The sequence below is a fragment of the Monodelphis domestica genome, chromosome 4 (genome assembly GCF_027887165.1).
Source record: "Monodelphis domestica isolate mMonDom1 chromosome 4, mMonDom1.pri, whole genome shotgun sequence".
Taxonomy (NCBI): domain Eukaryota; kingdom Metazoa; phylum Chordata; class Mammalia; order Didelphimorphia; family Didelphidae; genus Monodelphis; species Monodelphis domestica.
Window position 1 is genome coordinate 376,825,086 of NC_077230.1, and position 22,211 is coordinate 376,847,296.

The window sequence follows — 22,211 nt, forward strand, 5'->3', positions numbered from 1 at the left end:
GGGCCCCTAGCTACAACCCAGCAAGAGTTTACTATGTTCCTTCATGTGCACGCCAAAGACGAAGACTTGCTCCTGGTCTGAACTTAAAAGCTTTTTTCTCCACCCACTAACTCTCACATCTCAGCAACCAATCAAAGTTTCTTAATTTGCCTGGGCCACCCAGGTGGGGCCATGCCTGTGGAATCAGTTTCCTGCCTCATTGGTTCCTCGATTCTTTAACTTCCTCTTCTGAGGCTCAAACTGAATTTACTCAGTGGTATTTGACCTCCAGGTCAATGAGATGACATAAAAAAAAGGTGACACTGGATAGAGAGAAATTTGCTTCTGACAACACCCTATATCGAGATAAATTCAAAATGGGTAAATGACTTAAATATAAAGAGGTAAATTTTAAGTAAATTAGGTGAACATAGAAAGTATACCTCTCAGATCTATGGGGAAGGAAAGAATTTAAGACCAAGAAGGAAATAGAGAACATTACAAAATGTAAAATGAATAATTTCAATTTTATTAAATTTTAAAAGTTTTGTACAAACAAAACTAATGCAACCAAAATTAGAAGGGAAGCAACAAACTGGGGGAAAATTTTATAACAAAAATCTCTGACAGAGATCTAATTTCTCAGATTTATAAGGAATTAAGTCAAATGTTCAAGAAATCAAGTCATTCCCCAATTAACAAATGGTCAAGGGATATGAACAGGCAGTTTTCAGATGAAATCAAAGCTATCAATAATTGCATGAAAAAAGTATTCTAAATCCCTCCTGATTTATAGAAATGCAAATCAAAACAACTCTGAGGTACCACCGCACACCTAGCAGATTGGTCAATATGACAGTAAAGGAAAATAATAAGTGTTGGAGAGCTGGAAGTGGCAAAATTGGGACACTAATGTATTGTTGGTGGGGTTGTGAATTGATCCAACTATTCTGGAAGGCAATTTGGAATTATACCCAAAGGGCTTTTAAAGAATTCATGCCATTTGATCTAGCAATATCACAACTGGATTTATACCGCAAATAGACAATAAAAAATGGTTGTACAAAAATGTTCATAGCCAAGCTCTTTGTGGTGGTAAAAAAAATAGAAAACTAGGGAGTGGGGGAAAAAAATGAATCATGTAACCATGGAAAAATATTTTAAAATAAAATTTAAGAATAAAATATTTTTTAAAAAGAACTGTCACTTGACAATTTCATGCTATTTTGTAAAAAAAAACAAAAAAAAACAACTCAGCTAGGAAGGTTTATCATGTAATTTAAATTAGTAGGAAAATAGTTTAGACTCAAAGAAGTAATTGAAAAAATACTTGATGACACAAAGCATAACATGTAAAAGGAAGATGAAGAAAAAGGAATGCTTTAATTCAACCCTAATTAGCCATTGCAAGTAGCCACCCTGCATCAGAGGAGCACAGAAGTTGGGAGTCTGAAGAGCTGAATTGGAATCCTGGCTCTGCTACTAACCAGGTAACTTCCCTTCATTCCTACTGGGTACAGAGTTGCCTTATCTGTAAAATGAAAGGAGTGGCCCAAATGCTCTCCAAGTTGGCTGTGTCTGATTTAGTGACACAATTTTCAGAAAAGGAAACTAATCCTTGCATATGATGGCTCCTCAGATTTTGGCTTTTGTATTCTATAGCAAGGGACACCAACCTATTACCAAAGGGGACAGGTATGGGAAAGTTTGAAAACAAGCTGTATCCAACTTAAAAACGTACACATTTGCTCTTGATTGTACACTCCAGGCACCTTGTTATCTAATACCTTCATTTCAAAATCCCATTTTATACAAGTTCCTCCGCTGTCCCTACTACTACCAGTAGCAACCTGAAAATCCATGGGGCCAGGGAACATGATCTACAAAGAAAAACTGTTTGAACAGTAATCATTAGAAAGGATTTTGGGGAGAGATTGTCTACTTAACTCTGAAGGACTACAGGATTTCTGGTCACTGTAATAAGAACTGGGGTGGAGGGGGAAGAAAAGCCATTCACTCACCTCCACAACACACTCATAAACTGTGTCATCCAGCAAGGACACCTTGCAGTGCATATTTCTGTGTCTTCTGACAGCTTTTTGGGAAGACTTGAGCTCTTTATCAGTTTTTGGTTCCAAGCTCTCTTTTTTCACTTCTACTTTGGAGCCCTCTTCAAGTTCTTCTCCTTCCTTGGTTTCAAAATCTAGATCTTCTCCGTGTTCTTCCTGGGCAGGCTGTATACCCACAACATAACCAAGTCAGAAATCAAGACAATTCATCAAATATGTTGTACTGTTAATAAGAACAATGCTAGGAAGAAAGAGAAGACTGCAACAAGACACAAGACAAATATTCAAATTAAACTATGCATCCATCTATCAGCAATTCAGAGGTGCTGGCTCTATACTAGGAGCTATGAGACAAAGACAAAAGGAAGTAGTCTAGTTTCATTGATTCATTCTAATAAAGCTTACATTACAATGGAGAAGAGAGAGAACATTTACATAAATAAAGATCACTATATATATATATAAAATACACACAAAATGCATACAAAGTTTCTGTAGGAGATACCATGACCTAGTCAATAAAACCTTTTGGAAAGTACTGCTTCAAGTGCTTCAGGCAGAGGGCCCTTACTTTTAAAGCAGCCCATAAAGGGAGGAGGCTAGAAGGAAGCTAGGAGGAGGCTAGAAGGAAGCACATATTAAGTGCATGCAAAGTGCCAGGCACTGTGCTAACTGTTTTATAATAATTATGTCATTTGATCCTCACTAACCTCTGGGGGGGGGGGGGGAGGTGCTATTATTATTCCTGTTTTGCAGTTGAAGAAAATGAAGTAGACAGAGGTTAAATGACTTGCCTGGGCTCATAGTGTCTGAGGCAGAATTTGAATTCTGGTCTTCCTGACTGTAGGCCTAGTGCTCTAATCAAACCTCTGCACCAACTGGCTGCCTCTCATATATTATCAGTCTGAATTATATTAAATATGATGCATCATCTGCTTTGCCACTGCATCCTAAGGGTCATGGAATGTTTCCATTCAACTTGTAGCTGAAACCTTCAAAATATGTTGTCTCCCCCATTAGAATGTGGACTCCTGGAGAGCAGGAACTGTCAGACTTTTCTGTTTGTTTCCCAGCTATTAGCACAGTGCTAGCTAGCATACAGTAAGTGTTTAATAAATGCTTTTTCATTCATTCATTCATTCATTCTCCCAGGTATGTGTTTTCCATCCTCAAATTTCTCTAGATCACTTTGGTCTTTCCCTTGCCTCTCTCTTCACGTTCCATTTACTTATCCTTAAACAAATTCTATGCCCAAATGTCTGATATAGTGATTTGCACATGGGAGGTACCTGACATGGGCTAAATCTAAACAAATTGCACTATCTAAAAGCTGTCAAATTCTCTATCCTTTAACACTTTGCTCCACCTCCACTTTTAGTGACTACACTAATTTTCAGTATTAGGAATTAAAGAATTCTGATTTGATTTAACATGTTCTAGATTTCTCAAGTCGCTAAATTTCATAAGACACATCATGATGACTATATGAATCAACATCTATAGAGTTGTAAAGACTACTTATCTATAGGTTAGCTATCAACTTTATCTTTCCTTGCCACCAAACACACACCAAGTATACTCCCTGCAATCAAGTGTTAAAAGAAGAATGGGATTGCAACTAAAATATAGTATTCCTGGGAAAATCGGTAAGTCATTTCTAAGTTTTTCGATATGAGTTTACCTACATATAGCCAGGATAGCATTTTAAGATCCCTGAATTTGAACATAACATATGACTAAGAATTTTCTATGAAATCATATTATTATCTTCTTTTGACAAAGTAGAAGCTAAAAAATGAGAAAAACTGGATTTTGTTTTCCCCTATATTATTAATGACTCCCTTTTATATAGTTTTATAGCTTATAACACATTTTCCTAATAACAACCTCCTCCCAATTGGTTCATATTTTTAAAATATACTTTGTATGTAATTTTTATTATTTATCACTGTACATGTTGTATCCCCTCAAAAGAATAGAAGCTTCTTGAAGGAAGAGTCTGTTTCCTGGTTCTCTATAACCATAGCATAATGCTTGCATATGATAAACCCTTCCTTAGTAAAAAGCTGGTGTAAGGACTGCTTGTTGGTTGGGGGGACAGGAATAAAGGAGAGATAAATATTTACAAATCAAGGTAATTAAAAAATGAAATATATCATTATGATCTAGTGAGCACAACAAAGAGAAGCACACAGGTTCTCACAACATATATAACATTCTCAAATACTAAAAAGAGGGAATTCTCAGAAAGTAATTTCCAATTTATGAATCAATATAAAGAATTAGAACAAAAGAAATTAAGGCTGAATAAATCAAATGTGATTTCCAGAAAATAATCTGAACTGTCCACTATTGAACAAATGAGAAAAAAACGTACTCACTGCTATAACTTCATGCTAGGATATCGATAAGGGTTCAGTGCCTGGGTTAACTCTGACTAGAAAGAATACTAGACTTAGAAATAGGAAAAACGTGAATTTGAATCTGACTAGCTCAGTGATCCTAGGCAAGTCACTTGAATACCCTGCTCTTCAGGATAAGGATATTACTAAATTAAATAGTAATCCTTGCTTTGTCATGGCTAATTCTACTAGAGGATCCAAATGAGTTAGTGAAGATAAAGGGCTTTGAAATTTTAAAGCATTAAAAATGTGAGTTCTGATTCTAATCATTAAGAAGTCAAACTAGATGCTTCCAGATAATGAAAGTCAAATGTATTAGTTATCCTCATTCTCCCTGACTCTTTCCCCATTTCTTACCTGTGTTTCTGCACTGCTTAAAGAATGAAGATCCAAAGATGGGTCTGTTTTAAGTTCAGGTTCAGGAGCAGCAATAGGAGCTTTTAAAAGGATCTCTTCATCAAGACCAGCTCCAAACTCCGTTTCTCTCTGGCCTCCCTCTCTTTTATCCTTAGCTAATTCTATTTCTTTGCCTTCATCCTCAGAGACTTGAGACTTAGGCCTCTTGAGAAAAGAAGAGAAAAGCCGGGACAGGCCTCGGCTTTCTGACGTCCGCTCTTTGTTCTTACTTAAGTCCTCATGTGGGGGGGTGTCACCATTGGAAGCCTTCTGCTTCTGTTCAGATTGATTAATCCCCTCAGCTGCCTTCTGTGATGACTCCTCCAGCTGAGCCTCTTGTGTTCCCGTGTTGGTGGCTCCTTCACCTTCTTCCTTCTGCTGTTGATGTTGCGGATTCTCAGCCTCAGCCACTAAGCCCTTCTCTGTTGTCATGATGTAGCTGTTAATAGAATTTTTTTAAAGGCACATTTATCAAAAAGTTTTCAAATAAAATATTCTACCAATGGTCAAAACCCGAAATAAAATCTAAGCATCCAGCCCCAATTCATAAAGTTTCTAGGTGTCTGGTTCATGATGCTACATACCTATGAATATCAGCAAGACAGTCTTAAATATAATATTTTGCTTTAAATTACATAAATGTCTTATCCATGCTTCCTGTATAAACTAGTATGCCACAAGTAAAGGCATACAGAGGGAGAGAATCACTTAAAAGGGGATTCACTAGGCATCTGGGTTGCTCAGTGGATTGAGAGCCAGGCCCAGAGACAGGAGGTCCTGGGTTCAAATCTGGCCTCAGACACTTCCCAGCTGTGTGACCCTGGGCAAGTCACTTGACCCCCATTGCCTAGCCCTTATCACTCTTCTGCCTTGGAGACAATACATAGTATTGACTCCAAGACAGAAAATAAGGATTTTTTTTAAAAGGGAGGAGTGAGTGGGATTCACTGAAATCACACTAGTTAAATAAATCACATCTGGAGTTTTAATTCTTTGCACAGTATACAATACACTAAATGTTATTTTTTTCCAATAACATTATAGATCATACAGCATTAGAGCTGAAAAAGACCCTAAAATCAAATACAAAACTCTCAGAAGAGAATGAGTAGCATTCACAAAACCAAGCAATAGCTAATGACAAAGCTGAGATGAGTACCCAGGTCTCCTGAACACCTAGCCACAAGATTCTTTTCTCTATCAATTCTCTATTGATTCTCTATTGACTTCTAAGTTCCTTATTTATACATACTAGGAATACTTAAAGGATATCTATAGGAAGGTATAACATTTGTAAGAACTCAATTTCCCCAAATTTATCCCTCCAAAGAAGTGGCATACAATTTTATAGTCCCTATTTCATCAATTATCCCTTTGTACAGATTTCATAGGATGGCATAACAGCAAATAGAAGCTGCTGAATACATACTGTTTAATACCAGATTTGCTACTAGGATGATGCAAATATAACTTCTGCAAAGGTTTAATTTCTATTTCTGTGTAAAAATACCAAAATTTCTAGCCACCATTGGAAAGTATCTAATTTTGAAATTTCTATCGTGTAAAATCCTCTCTTTTCAATAATTTTATTTTTAGGATCTGATTTTTTAAGAGCTGAAAGTGAAATCAGAAAACATATTAGAGGAAAAACAAATTTTGGAGGACAGATTCCCCTTTAGTATCTCTACTAGTATCTAGTATCTAGTTTTTGGACTTCACACATAGCAAACTTGTAGCTTTCTAGTTCCTTGACTTTAAAATTACCCAGGTACCAGCCTCAACTCATAAGTACAATAGGGAAGCAGAGGAGGGAGAACAGGGAAGAAGGAGTTAGAGGAGGATGCAAAAGAAAAAAATATCATGAATTAGGAAAAGAGCAAAAAATGAAAACACAACCAAATGTATAGAAGTTGTCTCAGTTAAAAATATAGATTTTTAATCTAGATTATCTATTAGTGATTTTATCACTCCATCTGATGAATTCTTTCTCTTAAAAAAATTCCAAGCATGCAAACTTAATAAAATTATTTAAGAAGGTGTATTTTGTATCTCTAGTTAGAAAGTTATCAAAATTCCTCTGCTAGGATGACTAATCAACCACCTGACATTGGGTAGAAAAGAACATGTTTCAGAATCAGCAATATCTGAGTACAAATACTGCCTTTTACATATATATTGGCTATAGGATTAATTTTTTAAAAAAATATAGACTTAACTTCTCAGAGCTTCTGGCAATTGCCTAATATGGGTTCTTCAACTTGATTTTCCTTACATTAAGTCTCTCCCTGCTATACTCTATCCATTACTCAGCAGCCAAAACAGCAATTAAGTGGAGGATGAATTAAAAAACTTACCCAATCTGGTCCCTTCCTATCTTTCCAGTCTTGTTACACTTTAACCTCTTCCATGTATTCGATTTATATAGCAGCTATACTAACTTACTTAGAGTTCCTCACACACTCCATTCCTTGAATTTGCATTAGTTATTCTCTCCCTTCTAGAAATGTTCTATCTTCTCACTGCCACCTCCTAGCATCCCTGGCTTCCCTCAAGACTCAACTCAAATCCTATCTGCAAGAAGCTTTTCTTAATATTTTCTCTTCACTCCCTACCCTACTACCACCAGCCAATGGTTTCCTTCTGAAATTACTTTCCATCTCTATTCTACTTATCTTGCATTATTTTCATACTGTTTCTTTCATCAGAATGTAAGCTCCTTAAGGGCAGGAATTGTGTTCTTACATTTGTATCATCAGCACTTAGAACAGTTCTGGCACATATTAAATGTTTATTAAATGCCTACTGATTGAGTGAATAGGAGTTACCTACACAGATGAAAACACAAGATGATTCCAAAAAGAGATCTTCAATGTCATTGAACAATATAACACAGGTAGCTGGTAAACTGTTCCATTAGATTTCTCCACATCTCTGTCTACAAGGACTAATAACTTTAAGTGACACTCACTATTTGAGGATTGTTCCTTATTCCAAAATACTTAGTATGGCATGTTATTATTCTCAGCAAATATCTGAATTGTGAAAGAACAGCCACAAGAGCCAGGACACCTGAGGTCTGGTGCTAGCTCTATTTCTAAACTTGAGCAAGTTACTTTCACATTCTGGGCTTCAGTTTTTCTAGTAATAGAATCAGTGTTGGAGTAGACAAGTTCTAAGACTCTTTCCAGCTCTGACTATGTCTCCAACAAATTTGTGTTTTTAAAGATTCCAAAATTCCAAAGATTAAAAATTCCAAAGAAATGTGCAAAGATTGTTGAACTTTAAAAAGCATACTTCCATAATTGTTGGAGATACTACAGCAGCTGTGGATGTGGGGAAATCAAGAATTTTGAGGATTAATCTAGTCCACAACGCATCAAGATCAGTAAATGGAGATATTTCAAGAAGTGATCAACTACTGCTGTAAAACAGTCCAACTAAATGCTGAAAAAACAAGCAAAGGCTTCTAGAGGGAACTAACAGCTAGAGGGGTTGTTATTGATTCCTTGAAAGGGTAGCAAAGGCATCTTGAGTAGAACAGCAAGAAGATCCCATGGACAAAACAATACAAAAAACTGGAGATACTGAATCAAGCAACCAACCAACAAGCATTTGCTAAGTACCTACTCTGTTCCAGAGCAAAAGATTAGGAACAGGTAATTTTTAATAATGAAACTCATTTTTTAATTAAAATCCTTTCCAAAACTACTATCTGAAGAAATTCAAGTAAACTTATAAGAGCTATGTATAACTTCATTAGACCAGAAAATGTCTACCCAAAGAAGATTTTGATTCTTATTTTCAGAGGAACTGAAAATCTTGTTCCTAATGAGGAACTGGAAAACTGATAAACTGGTATACTAGGAATTTTTTCATAAATATGTAAATTTTAAAATTAAAAATTAAATTAAAATTTAAAAAAAAAATTTTTTAAGGCTACTTCAATATATATAAATATTCAATATAAATCTGCAACATGCTGCAAGTCACAAGAGCTCAAGAAGTTTATATAAGAAATAAAATAAATATTCTTCAGTGCTATGAAAAGCCTGATTTAAAACCCCAAAGAAAACCTATGGTCTATAATCAAGGTTAAAACCTAGAAAACAGATCATCATAGGCAAACTTTAATGCCCAATGAGACAAAAGTGTAGTTCTGAGTATATCAAAATCTTGTAAATGCAATGTCAAATAAGTGCCCCAAAGGAGAACAGACTATATATTAAAGGCTTTTTAAAAATGTAAAAAGTTGTATAGTCATTGTATAATTCAATAAGATTAATTATTTTAATTTTTTAATTGCATAGAATGGTAGCAAATAATAAAGTACAGTACTAAGAGATCTGGGTTCCAAACCCAACTTTAAATCTTTCTAGTTACATGACCCAAACAATTCATTCTACCTCACAGGGCTCTGGTTTCCTCATTTAAAAAACAAGGATGATTATTTTCATAGTGCTGTTGTGGGTGAAAAAATTCTGTAACAGAAACATGATCTAATCTAAGGAGATGACACAAAATCTAGGAAATAATAGTGATTCCTCACCTATCACGGGAGTTACAGTCCAGGGACCCCCATGATAGGTGAAAATCCACAAAATACAGTCACTGAGCCAATCAGCACCCAGGATACAGAATACAGTGCTGTGATTGGTTGCCTTTCATTCCATCAGCCAATAGTGTGCTGCGTACAATCTCATGTTGACAAACTTGCATAAAGCTGTGGTGGTGTACTGCATTTCCATTGTGTACAGTATGGTATTCATCTGTAAAATCCTGTGATATAGGGAAAACTCCCCATTTCAGAGTTAGGTTTTTTTTTTTTTAAACCTGCAATACAATGAAGCCTTGATAAGCAACTGTTTGACACCAGATTGTAAAACATCAAATCTTGATTTCTGGTCTGACCACAAATAGCAAAAGCCATCTCAACACAGAGGACTCTTTTGATTAAAAAAAACTTCATCAAAATCATTTGGATAAATAATAAATTATAGAAACAGAAATAGAAAACTCTTCAATTTTCACTTTCAGGACAGGTTTTTCACTCATATTTTCATAAAAGCAAAACATAAATGCACAGTACATTCATATTCATTCATATTCAGTTCATAAGTCTTTTTCTGATAGTTCTAAAAATAGAAAATTTCTTCTAGGCATGATTCTATAATATGCTTTCATATAGAAAAAGTAATCATTGGAAAAAGTAGCTAATAATTCTAAAATATGTGTTTTGTTTTTCTGTAGCTAAAACCTATATTTTATCATATGCTAGGAAATGACTGTACCCATTAAAAAGGAAACCTTCACAGGAAAAACACTTTACAAACACATATGAGCAACAGCATTTACAAAAATAACTTCAGAAATGAAAAATAAAGATACTGAATAGACCAAATTAACTAGAACAAATGTACATACAAATAACCCCTTGAATTGGTCAAGAAAAATAAATTAAAGAAAAAAAAACAGAATCAAAGGCTAACTTCAAAAGGAACTTAGAAGTCATTCATGTACAAAATTTTCTCTTTACTGATGAAAGAAACCAAGATCCAGCAAGTTTAAATGATTTGCTCAAGATCACTTACATATTTACACATAGCAAGTAATAGAACTAAAAATCAAATCTAGTTCCTTTCCAGATTCTGTGCTCTTTCTGCTATATAAAACTGCCATCATTGACAACGACTTATCATGACAAGTCTGCCTTAAAATAACTGGACAAATTTGCCATTTCTACAACTGAAACCAAGATCTTGACATTCCAAACTGACAGAACAAATTATCTACAGGAAAGGATACAGTTCTAGAACATCTTCTAGAACTATACCTAAAAAGTAGTTTCAACCAGGAGCATCTATACTAGGATTATACCCCAGAAAAGTCAGGAAGTAAGAGAAACAATGCAATTATACAGATAAAGTTATAATAGCACTTCTTAGTGGTAACAAAGACCTGAGGAAAAAGTGCCCCTCAACTGAGGGAAGGCTGAACAAATTGTGACATATGAGGGTAACTGAATATTATTATGTTATAAGAAATGACAAATATGAAGAAATCAAGAATCCATAAAAGACCTATATGAACTAATGCAAAATAAATATAACCAGGAGGGAAAAAATTTCAAGATGACCAAAGTAATGTAAAGGAAAACTACTTTGAAAGACTTCAGAAATCTGATTAAAATAGTGATCAAGTTATAATTTTAGAACACTCAGACAACAAATAATTAAGCACCTACTATATTTGAAGCAATGTGCTAAGTGCTAAGCACAAAGGTTACAAAGAAAGGTAAAAAAAGATAGACCCTGCTCTCAAAGAACTCAAGGTCTTAACAAGGAGAAACAATATGCAAACAACTGTGTACTAACAAGATATATTCAGGGTACACTGGAGATAATAAACAGAGGGAAAATTCTAGCATTAAGTGGGAGGATCAGGAAAGACTGCTTCTAGAAGGTAAAATTTTAGCTGTGGTCTGAAGGAAGCCAGGGAAGCCAGGAGATGAAGATAAGGAGAGAAAGAATTCCAAACAAGGACAGGGCGTGAAAATGCTCAGAGGTGGGAGATTGGACTGCCTTGCTTCAAGAACAGCAAGGAGGCCAGTCACTGGATCAAAATGTCTGTGGAAATAAGGTTTTTTGTTGTTGTTGTTTTTTTAATGTTATGCAGGGGCCATGTTAAGAAAGACTTTAAATGGCAAATAGAGGATTTCATATTTAATCCTAGAGGTACTAGGGAGCTCCTGGAGTTAAGTAAGGAGACGATATAATCAGATTTGACCTTTTAGGAAGATCACTTTGACATCTGAGTGGAAGATGAACTGTAGAAGACAAAGACTTGAGGCAGGAAAACAGCCATCAGGCTATTGCAATTTTCCAAAATGATGTGATGAGACACTAAAGTGATTACAGTATCAGAAAAGAGGTGTATTCAAGAGGAGTTACAAAGGTAAAATTGACAGGGCTTGGCAAGAGATTATTTGTGGTTAGTAAGAGGGGCTGAGAAATAAGGATGACAGCTGGGTAACAACCCAGGATAGCTGGATGTGGTGGTATTTACTCTCTACAGTAATAATAAAATTAGAAAGGTTTGGGGAGGAAAGATAATGGATTACATTTTGGACATGCTAAGTTTAAGAATGATCATGCACATTCCTGGAGATGTACTCTCTGAATACCTATAAGACATTTAATTCTAGAAGTGAGACTGTAAGAGAGCAAAGAAGTTATTGCTAGATAAATAGATTTGAGAATCATTAGCATAGAAATAAATAATTGAAACCATGAGAGATGATAAAAATCACTAATTAATTAAACAGGATGCAGAGAGAAGAGGTCCTACAGAGTCTGAAAAGGGCTTGACCTGACTAAAGATCTAGCAAAAAAACAAAAACAAACTGGGAGTGGTCAGACAGGTAAAAGATGAACCAAGACAGAACAGTGCCACACAAATCTAGAAAAAAGAGAATATCCAGGAGGAAAAAGTGACAATGAATGTCAAAGGCTACAGAGAGGTCAAGAGGAATAGACTATAAGGTAGGTGTCATCAATATTATAAAAATTACAATATCACCTAATTTGCTTATTCAATGCCATACTGATCAAACCACCACAGAATTACTTTATGGGGGGGGGGGGGGGGATCACAAAAATCAACTGAAATTTTAAAAGTAAAGAATATAAAGAAAATTAATGAAAAAAAGTGGGAAGGAGGATCAAGCAATAACAGTTCTCAAACTATATTACAAACAGGTCTCAAAATAATTTAGTATTGGGAAATAGAAAAAAAGAAAAAGAAAATAGTGGAGCAGATTAGGTACACAATAAAGAGAACAAAGAGACCGATAAACATCTCCTAAACAATCCTAAAATATGTAAGAACTGATTCAAATTGATAAGAAGGGAAACCATCTCCCCAATTATAAATGATTAAAGGACATGAACAGGTAATTTCAGAGAAAGAAAGTCAAACTATCTATAATCATATAGAAAAGTAAGAAAAACATAAAACCAGAAACTAATATTAATTTTCTATATCCATTCAATCAGTTCCAACCTCTTATATATATTACTTTGAGTTCCATCAATGGAAGCATTAAAAAAACCAAGTGTTTATATATCAGGCATCAGGCAACCAGTTCTACAGTTTGAAAAAAAAAAAACACTAAGCAGTCAGTTACTCAATATTAATTAAGCATCTATTATATGCCAGTCACTGTATAAGTGCTGGGAATACAAAAGAGAGGCAAAAAAAGAAAAAGAAAAAAAGTTTCTGCCTTCAAAGAACTCACACTGGCATCCCTAAAGAGGCCAGGGCTAGCTTTGGGCAGAGAAACCAAAGAATATTTGCTGTCTAGAGCTAGCTTGGCAACAGTTCATTAAAAAAAAAATAACATATGAGGCTTCTGTTGACTTCACAGCTGCATTAAGTAACATTAAGTATAATGGGAACAAAGTTTCATTGTATTCTATGCTAGTCAGATATAAAATTATTATACCCAGAGCACAGGAATGTAGTAAATGATTGGGAGTTATAGGGCAGAAGATTTTGTCTAGACAGAAAAAATTTTTAACAGCCCTGTGATTATCCACACAGAGCTAGAAGAGAGATCACCTAGTCCAAACAACTGTCTCATTTGACAGATGAGGAAACTGGCCCAAGTCTCAGTTTCCAGAAAGACTAAAATTCTGTTTTAGGTCCTCTGGCACTAATCAGGAGTCTATAATGAAAGTAAAGGGCCACCTCATGAGAGAGTGGGCATGGAGCCAAGATTTTTAAATCATTGTAAATATACTTCCTATTCAAAGAGGCAGTGTATAAGTCACAAGACCCTTGATTCAATCCTGCCTCTAGCAGTATTGTGTGATCTTGGGCTTCAGTTTCCTGTAAAATGAAGCTGTTCAATTAAATGTTCTCTGCAGTTCCTTTTAGCTCTGGATGAATCTATGATCGTAGGATCCTATCATATAGTGTCTTTGGGCCTCAGGATTAGATGAGTTCTAAGGTCCTTATGATCCTATATATAAAAACAACATTTGGATGGTGTGAATCTTAAAACTGCTCAGACTCTACCTTAGAAGATTTGGTTAAGCTATTCCCTTATTGTAACAAATGAAGGTATTTGATCAGGAATGTATTAGGGATTTTAACATTACTCCACCCATACTTAGCCAGTGCCTTAGGGGAAGATAAAGTTGTAAACGCCTGATGGAACAATGAAAAAGTCCCTAACTCATACTTATAGTAAAGCTAGAACCTTAAGCTAGGTCTATTTTTAGATCTAATACAAAAGGATGCTAAGTACCTATAAAGGTTAAATTAATCACTAAAAGATCAAGCAACTTACAAAAGGCAAGCTTAACAAAAGAGGTGTGAAGTTTTAGTCTATCCAGAGAAGGTGAGAACAAAAGAAGATGTGAACTAATAATGGTCAGTCCTGGGGGAAATGTCTACTGTGATTGGTAGACGTGAAAATTTAGGGAGGTAACACAAGAGAAAATTTTCTTTAAAAGGAAGGAGCTCGGGGAGTTCCGGTCAAGATGGCGGCTTAGAGAAAGCTAAAGTTCAGATCTCCGGAAAACCCTTCCCGACCAATCTCAAACTATAAGCTCCTAAGGCGCCGAAATTCAAAACGATCAACAGCACAGACCCTGGGAACCGTCCTCCTGGACCTGAACCCGGATCAAAAGCTACGGCCCCCCTCAAAAGCCAGAACCCGAGATCACTCGGACCTAAGGGGTAGGAGCGCAGAGTCCAAGGCTCCCGGAAGCCGCAGCCCAGCCCGGCTCAGAGAGCAGGGTCGTCTGAACAACAACCCTCAGGGCCTTCTATCTGAGTCCCAGTGAAAGTCACTGCCCTCCCCCGGCAGAGAGCAGGGTGGAAACAACAGCAACCCTCAGGGCCTTCTATCCGAGTCTCAGTGAAAGTCACTGCCCTCGGAGCTCACCCCGCAGAGAGCAGGCTTGTCTGAAACAACAGCAAGCCTCAGGGCGGGCAAGACAGCCTCACCGGTTGGATCCTGCTATCCAAGTCTCAGTGAAAGTCACTGCTCTCTCGGAGCTCTGGGAAGCCGAAGCCCATCCCCCCGCAGGCCGATGAAACAGCCTCACAGCCAGCTATTCTGAAGGCAACTTCCGGAAAGCAACCCGACCCAGAGAGCCGGGGTAGAGTGTGGCCTCGTGGTCCGACCCTTCCATTCCAGTTCCAGTGAGGCATATTCAGTTTAACCCAGGGAAAGCTCATAGAACCGACAATCTGCCCAGGACTAAAGCCTCTGAACACCAGACAGAGATAAGAAAAGCTAATCCTCCCCATTCCGAGATGGCAAACTCCACAGAAGCACAGAAGCCCCAAAATACCAAGAAAAATAAGAAGAAAGGGGCGACTTTAGACACATTCTATGGAGCCAAAATACAAAATATAGAGGAGATAGAAGAAGATATACAAGAAAATGCTCCAAAATCTTCCAAAGGAAATGGAAACTCTCCACAAACCCATGAAGAATTTGAATCAGAAATGACCAAAAAGATGGAAGCCTTCTGGGAGGAAAAGTGGGAAATAATGCAAAAGAAATTCACGCATCTACAAAACCAGTTTGACCAAACTGTAAAAGAAAACCAGGCTTTAAAGCAAGAACTAATAAAGCAAAGCCAAAACACCAAGAAATTAGAAGAGAACATAAAATATCTCACCGACAAGGTGATAGATCTGGAAAATAGAGGGAGAAGAGATAATTTAAGAATAATTGGACTCCCAGAAAAGCCAGAAATAAACACCAAACTCGATATGGTGATACAAGATATAATCAAAGAAAATTGCCCAGAGATACTAGAACAAGGGGGCAATACAGGCACTGACAGAGCTCACAGAACACCTTCTACACTAAACCCCCAAAAGACAACTCCCAGGAATGTAATTGCCAAATTCCAAAGCTATCAAACAAAAGAAAAAATCCTACAGGAAGCCAAAAAAAGACAATTTAGATATAAAGGAATGCCAATCAGGGTCACACAAGACCTTGCAAGTGCTACTCTGAATGATCGTAAGGCATGGAACATGATCTTCAGAAAGGCAAGAGAGCTGGGTCTCCAACCAAGAATCAACTACCCAGCAAAACTGACTATATTCTTCCAAGGGAAAGTATGGGCATTCAACAAAATAGAAGATTTCCAACTTTTTGCAAAGAAAAGACCAGAGCTCTGTGGAAAGTTTGATACCGAAAATCAAAGAGCAAGGAATACCTGAAAAGGTAAATGTTAAGGAAAGGGGAAAAATGTTATCTTCTTCTTTTACTCAAACTCTCTTCTATAAGGACTACATTTATATCAATCTATGTATACTAATATGTGGGGAAAATGTAATGTATAAATAGGGGGTAAAGAAAGACCAAATAGAATAATCTTTCTCACACAAAGATTCACATGGGAAGGGGAGGGGAAGAAAACTCCTATAAGAAGGAGAGGAAGAGAGGGGGTTTTTTACTTAAACCTTAATCTCAGGGAAATCAACTCTGAGAGGGAAAAACATCCAGATCCATTGGGATCTTGAATTCTATCTTACCCAACAAGGGTAGGGAGAAGGGAAAACCAAGGGGGGGGAGGGGGAGAGGGAGAACAAAAAGGGAAGGAAAGAGAGAGGGGAGGGGGAGGGAACAAAAAGGGAGGGACTAAAAAGGGAAACATCAAGGGAGGGGACAAGGGGGACTGAATCAAAGCAAATCACTGGACTAAAAGGTAGAGCTGAAGAAGAAAAGGTTAGAATTAGGGAAGGCTATCAAAATGCCAGGGAGTCCACAAATGACAATCATAACTTTGAACGTGAATGGGATGAACTCACCCATAAAACGTAGACGAATAGCAGAATGGATTAGAATCCAAAACCCTACCATATGTTGTCTTCAAGAAACACACATGAGGCGGGTTGACACCCACAAGGTCAGAATTAAAGGATGGAGTAAGACCTTCTGGGCCTCAACTGATAGAAAGAAGGCAGGAGTGGTAATCATGATATCTGATAAAGCCAATGCAAAAATAGACCTGATCAAAAGGGATAGGGAAGGTAATTATATTTTGTTAAAAGGGACTCTAGACAATGAGGAAATATCATTAATCAACATGTATGCACCAAATAATATAGCACCCAAATTTCTAATGGAGAAACTAGGAGAATTGAAGGAAGAAATAGACAATAAAACCATACTAGTGGGAGACTTAAACCAACCATTATCAAATTTAGATAAATCAAATCAAAAAATAAATAAGAAAGAGGTAAAAGAAGTGAATGAAATCTTAGAAAAATTAGAATTAATAGACATATGGAGAAAAATAAATAGGGATAAAAAGGAATACACATTCTTCTCAGCACCACATGGCACATTCACAAAAATTGACCATACATTAGGTCACAGAAACATAGCACACAAATGCAGAAAAGCAGAAATAATGAATGCAGCCTTCTCAGATCACAAGGCAATAAAAATAATGATTAGTAATGGTACATGGAAAACCAAATCTAAAACCAATTGGAAATTAAACAATATGATACTCCAAAACCATTTAGTTAAAGAAGAAATCATAGAAACAATTAATAATTTCATCGAGGAAAATGACAATGGCGAGACATCCTTTCAAACCTTTTGGGATGCAGCCAAAGCGGCAATCAGAGGTAAATTCATATCCCTGAATGCTTATATTAACAAACAAGGGAGAGCAGAGATCAATCAATTGGAAATGCAAATGAAAAAACTCGAAAGCGATCAAATTAAAAACCCCCAGCAGAAAACCAAACTAGAAATCCTAAAAATTAAGGGAGAAATTAATAAAATCAAAAGTGATAGAACTATTGATTTAATAAATAAGACAAGAAGCTGGTACTTTGAAAAAACAAACAAAATAGACAAAGTACTGGTCAATCTAATTAAAAAAAGGAAGGAAGAAAAGCAAATTAACAGCATTAAAGATGAAAAGGGGGACAGCACCTCCGATGAAGAGGAAATTAAGGCAATCATTAGAAATTACTTTGCCCAATTATATGGCAATAAATACACCAATTTAGGAGAAATGGATGAATATATACAAAAATACAAACTGCCTAGACTAACAGAAGAGGAAATAGAATTCTTAAATAATCCCATATCAGAAATTGAAATCCAACAAGCCATCAAAGAACTTCCTAAGAAAAAATCCCCAGGGCCTGATGGATTCACCAGTGAATTCTATCAAACATTCAGAGAACAGTTAATCCCAATACTATACAAACTATTTGACATAATAAGCAAAGAGGGAGTTCTACCAAACTCCTTTTACGACACAAACATGGTACTGATTCCAAAACCAGGCAGGTCAAAAACAGAGAAAGAAAACTATAGACCAATCTCCCTAATGAATATAGATGCAAAAATCTTAAATAGGATACTAGCAAAAAGACTCCAGCAAGTGATCAGAAGGATCATTCACCATGATAAAGTAGGATTCATACCAGGGATGCAGGGCTGGTTCAACATTAGGAAAACCATCCACATAATTGACCACATCAACAAGCAAACTAGCAAGAACCACATGATCATCTCAATAGAGGCAGAAAAAGCCTTTGATAAAATACAACACTCATTCTTATTAAAAACACTAGAAAGCATAGGAATAGAAGGGTTGTTCCTAAAAATAATAAACAGTATATATCTAAAACCATCAGCTAATATCATCTGCAATGGGGATAAACTAGATGCATTCCCAATAAGATCAGGAGTGAAACAAGGATGCCCATTATCACCTCTACTATTTGACATTGTACTAGAAACACTAGCAGTAGCAATTAGAGAAGGTAAAGGAATTGAAGGCATCAAAATAGGCAAGGAGGAGACCAAGTTATCACTCTTTGCGGATGACATGATGGTCTACTTAAAGAATCCTAGAGATTTAACCAAAAAGCTAATTGAAATAATCAACAACTTTAGCAAAGTTGCAGGATACAAAATAAACCCACATAAATCATCAGCTTTTCTATATATCTCCAACACAGCTCAGCAGCAAGAACTAGAAAGAGAAATCCCATTCAAAATCACCTTAGACGAAATAAAATACCTAGGAATCTACCTCCCAAGACAAACACAGGAACTATATGAACACAACTACAAAACACTCGCCACACAACTAAAACTAGACTTGAGCAAATGGAAAAACATTAACTGCTCATGGATAGGACGAGCCAATATAATAAAAATGACCATCCTACCCAAACTTATTTATCTATTTAGTGCCATACCCATTGAACTACCAAAATACTTCTTCGCCGGTTTAGAAAAAACCATAACAAAGTTCATTTGGAAGAACAAAAGATCAAGGATATCCAGGGAAATAATGAAAAAAAAACACATATGATGGGGGCCTTGCAGTCCCTGACCTTAAACTATATTACAAAGCAGCAGTCATCAAAACAATTTGGTACTGGCTAAGAGACAGAAAGGAGGATCAGTGGAATAGACTGGGGGCAAGCAACCTCAGCAAGACAGTATACGATAAACCCAAAGATCCCAGCTTTGGGGACAAAAATCCACTATTCGACAAAAACTGCTGGGAAAATTGGAAGACAGTGTGGGAGAGACTAGGAATAGATCAACACCTCACACCCTACACCAAGATAAATTCAAAATGGGTGAGTGACTTAAACATAAAGAAGGAAACCATAAGTAAATTGGGTAAACACAGAATAGTATACATGTCAGACCTTTGGGAGGGGAAAGGCTTTAAAACCAAGCAAGACATAGAAAGAATCACAAAATGTAAAATAAATAATTTTGACTACATCAAACTAAAAAGCTTTTGTACAAACAAAACCAATGTAACTAAAATCAGAAGGGAAACAACAAATTGGGAAAAAATCTTCATAGAAACCTCTGACAAAGGTTTAATTACTCATATTTATAAAGAGCTAAATCAATTGTACAAAAAATCAAGCCATTCTCCAATTGATAAATGGGCAAGGGACATGGATAGGCAGTTCTCAGATAAAGAAATCAAAACTATTAACAAGCACATGAAGAAGTGTTCTAAATCTCTTATAATCAGAGAGATGCAAATTAAAACAACTCTGAGGTATCACCTCACACCTAGCAGATTGGCTAACATAACAGCAAAGGAAAGTAATGAATGCTGGAGGGGATGTGGCAAAGTAGGGACATTAATTCATTGCTGGTGGAGTTGTGAACTGATCCAACCATTCTGGAGGGCAATTTGGAACTATGCCCAAAGGGCGACAAAAGAATATCTACCCTTTGACCCAGCCATAGCACTGCTGGGTCTGTACCCCAAAGAGATAATGGACACAAAGACTTGTACAAAAATATTCATAGCTGCGCTCTTTGTGGTGGCCCGAAACTGGAAAACGAGGGGATGCCCATCAATTGGGGAATGGCTGAGCAAATTGTGGTATATGTTGGTGATGGAATACTATTGTGCTAAAAGGAATAATAAAGTGGAGGAGTTCCATGGAGACTGGAACAACCTCCAGGAAGTGATGCAGAGCGAGAGGAGCAGAACCAGGAGAACATTATACACAGAGACTAATACACTGTGGTATAATCGAACGTAACGGACTTCTCCATTAATGGCGGTGTAATGTCCCTGAACAATTTGCAGGGATCTAGGAGAAAAAAACACTATTCATAAGCAAAGGATAAACTATGGGAGTGGAAACACCAAGGAAAAGCAACTGCCTGAATACAGCAGTTGAGGGGACATGACAGAGGAGAGACTCTAAATGAACACTCTAATGCAAATATTATCAACAAAGCAATGGGTTCAAATCAAGAAAACATGTAATGCCCAGTGGATTTATGCGTCGGCTATGGGGGGAGGGGAGGAGGAAAAGAAAATGATCTATGTCTTTAACGAATAATGCTTGGAAATGATCAAATAAAACATGTTAAAAAAAAAGGAAAAAAAGAACCCTTGTTTTCTTTCTTAGTAACAATTCTAAGATAGAAGGGCAAGGGCTAGGCAAATAGGCTAAGTGACTTGCCCAAAGCCAAACAGCTGGGAAGTGACTGAAACAAATTTTAAACTCAGGCCTGGTTCACTATTTACTGTGATACCTAGCTGCCCCCACCAAGCCTTTAATAAGTGCCTCCTAGGTGTTAAACACTTTAAAAAAACTTTTTAACTTTTTTTATTTTAGTAACAAACTTCCACGAGTTTCCCAAAGTTATAGAATTCAAATTGTCTCCCTCCCTTCTTTCCTCTCCCTTCCGAGAGTGGGTAAGCAATTTGATCTGGATTAGACATGTATTATCATGCAAAACATGTTTCCATATTACTCATTTTTGTAAATGAATAATCTTATAAAGCCAAATATAAAGTCCTAAAACACATACCATAATAAACAAGTGTTAAATCGTGTTTCAATGGATTCTTATTCCATCAGTTCTTTCTCTGGAGGTGGATAGCATTCCTTTTCTTAAGTACTTCAAAATTGTTCTGGATAATTGTATTACTGTTAGTAGCAAAGTCTATGACATTTAAAAATTCCACAATATTGCTGTTATTATACACAATGTTTTCCTGGTCCTGCTTATTTCACTGTACATCAGTTCATGTAAGGTCTTTCCAGCTTTTTCTGAAGTCATTTCACAAATTTCACACCTGTTCATCATTTCTTACAGCACAATAATATTCCATCACCATCATAAACCACAATTTGTTCTGCCATTTCCCCAATTGAGGGACATCCTTGTAGTTTCTAGTTTTTTGCCTAGGGGTTGGACATTGTGCAAAATGCTGTAGATACCAAATACAAAGAATGAAATAGTATTATATGATCTATGTTAAGGGCTGCTAAATACAACTTGAACCCAACCAGCTGCAGAAATTAATCTGTCAATTGATTTTCCAGAAAACTAACATAAATTTACTATAGTTTCCTAAGCAATATACCTTCTTGTTCACAGAGACCAACAACATGTGTATGCTGAGTGAACCAGAAGTTAGTTACCTTCAGGTCTTTCAAAAGCTATTTTTCCTATACAGCTGTGTTTACTTACACCATGTCTCATGTTTGCTATAAGTGCAAAAAAGAGTAGAATGTAGATCTTTCTCTCTCCGTATACTTTCCCTTGCCTGTTAGTTGCTTGTTTGTAGTTTTTAAGCCAGAGGTGAAATTAGTAGAGCAGAGGGTACTCCTCTAGCAAAGAGCAATCTACCTACAATATGGTATGTGTACACACATATACCAAGCATATGTATACATTTACCAAGAACTAACAACATTTCAGCACCAGAAACTTTTTAAGTTGGCTAAATGACTAAACCTATTTTGACTGGATGCTTCTAAAGAAAACACATTTTCTAAAAAGGAAGCAATTATTCTAAGA

The 22,211-nt window shown here is 36.4% G+C and overlaps 1 protein-coding gene across 25 annotated transcripts in view; it reads right to left on the reverse strand.

Moving 5' to 3' along the window:
• The window catches only part of EPB41 (erythrocyte membrane protein band 4.1), a 216,212-nt gene that overhangs the window by 147,119 nt on the left and 46,882 nt on the right, over positions 1 to 22,211 (reverse strand). For 24 of the 25 annotated variants that reach the window (XM_056795407.1, XM_056795391.1, XM_056795405.1 and 21 more), the window contains exons 2-3: positions 4,808 to 5,285; positions 2,001 to 2,213 (exon numbers count right to left, since the gene is read on the reverse strand). In XM_056795407.1, coding sequence (XP_056651385.1) covers positions 2,001 to 2,213; positions 4,808 to 5,278 — 684 coding nt within the window. In that variant the 5' untranslated portion in view covers positions 5,279 to 5,285. Of the gene's footprint in view, positions 1 to 2,000; positions 2,214 to 4,807; positions 5,286 to 22,211 lie in introns of those variants that run through there. The other variant, XM_056795408.1, reaches the window with a different exon arrangement.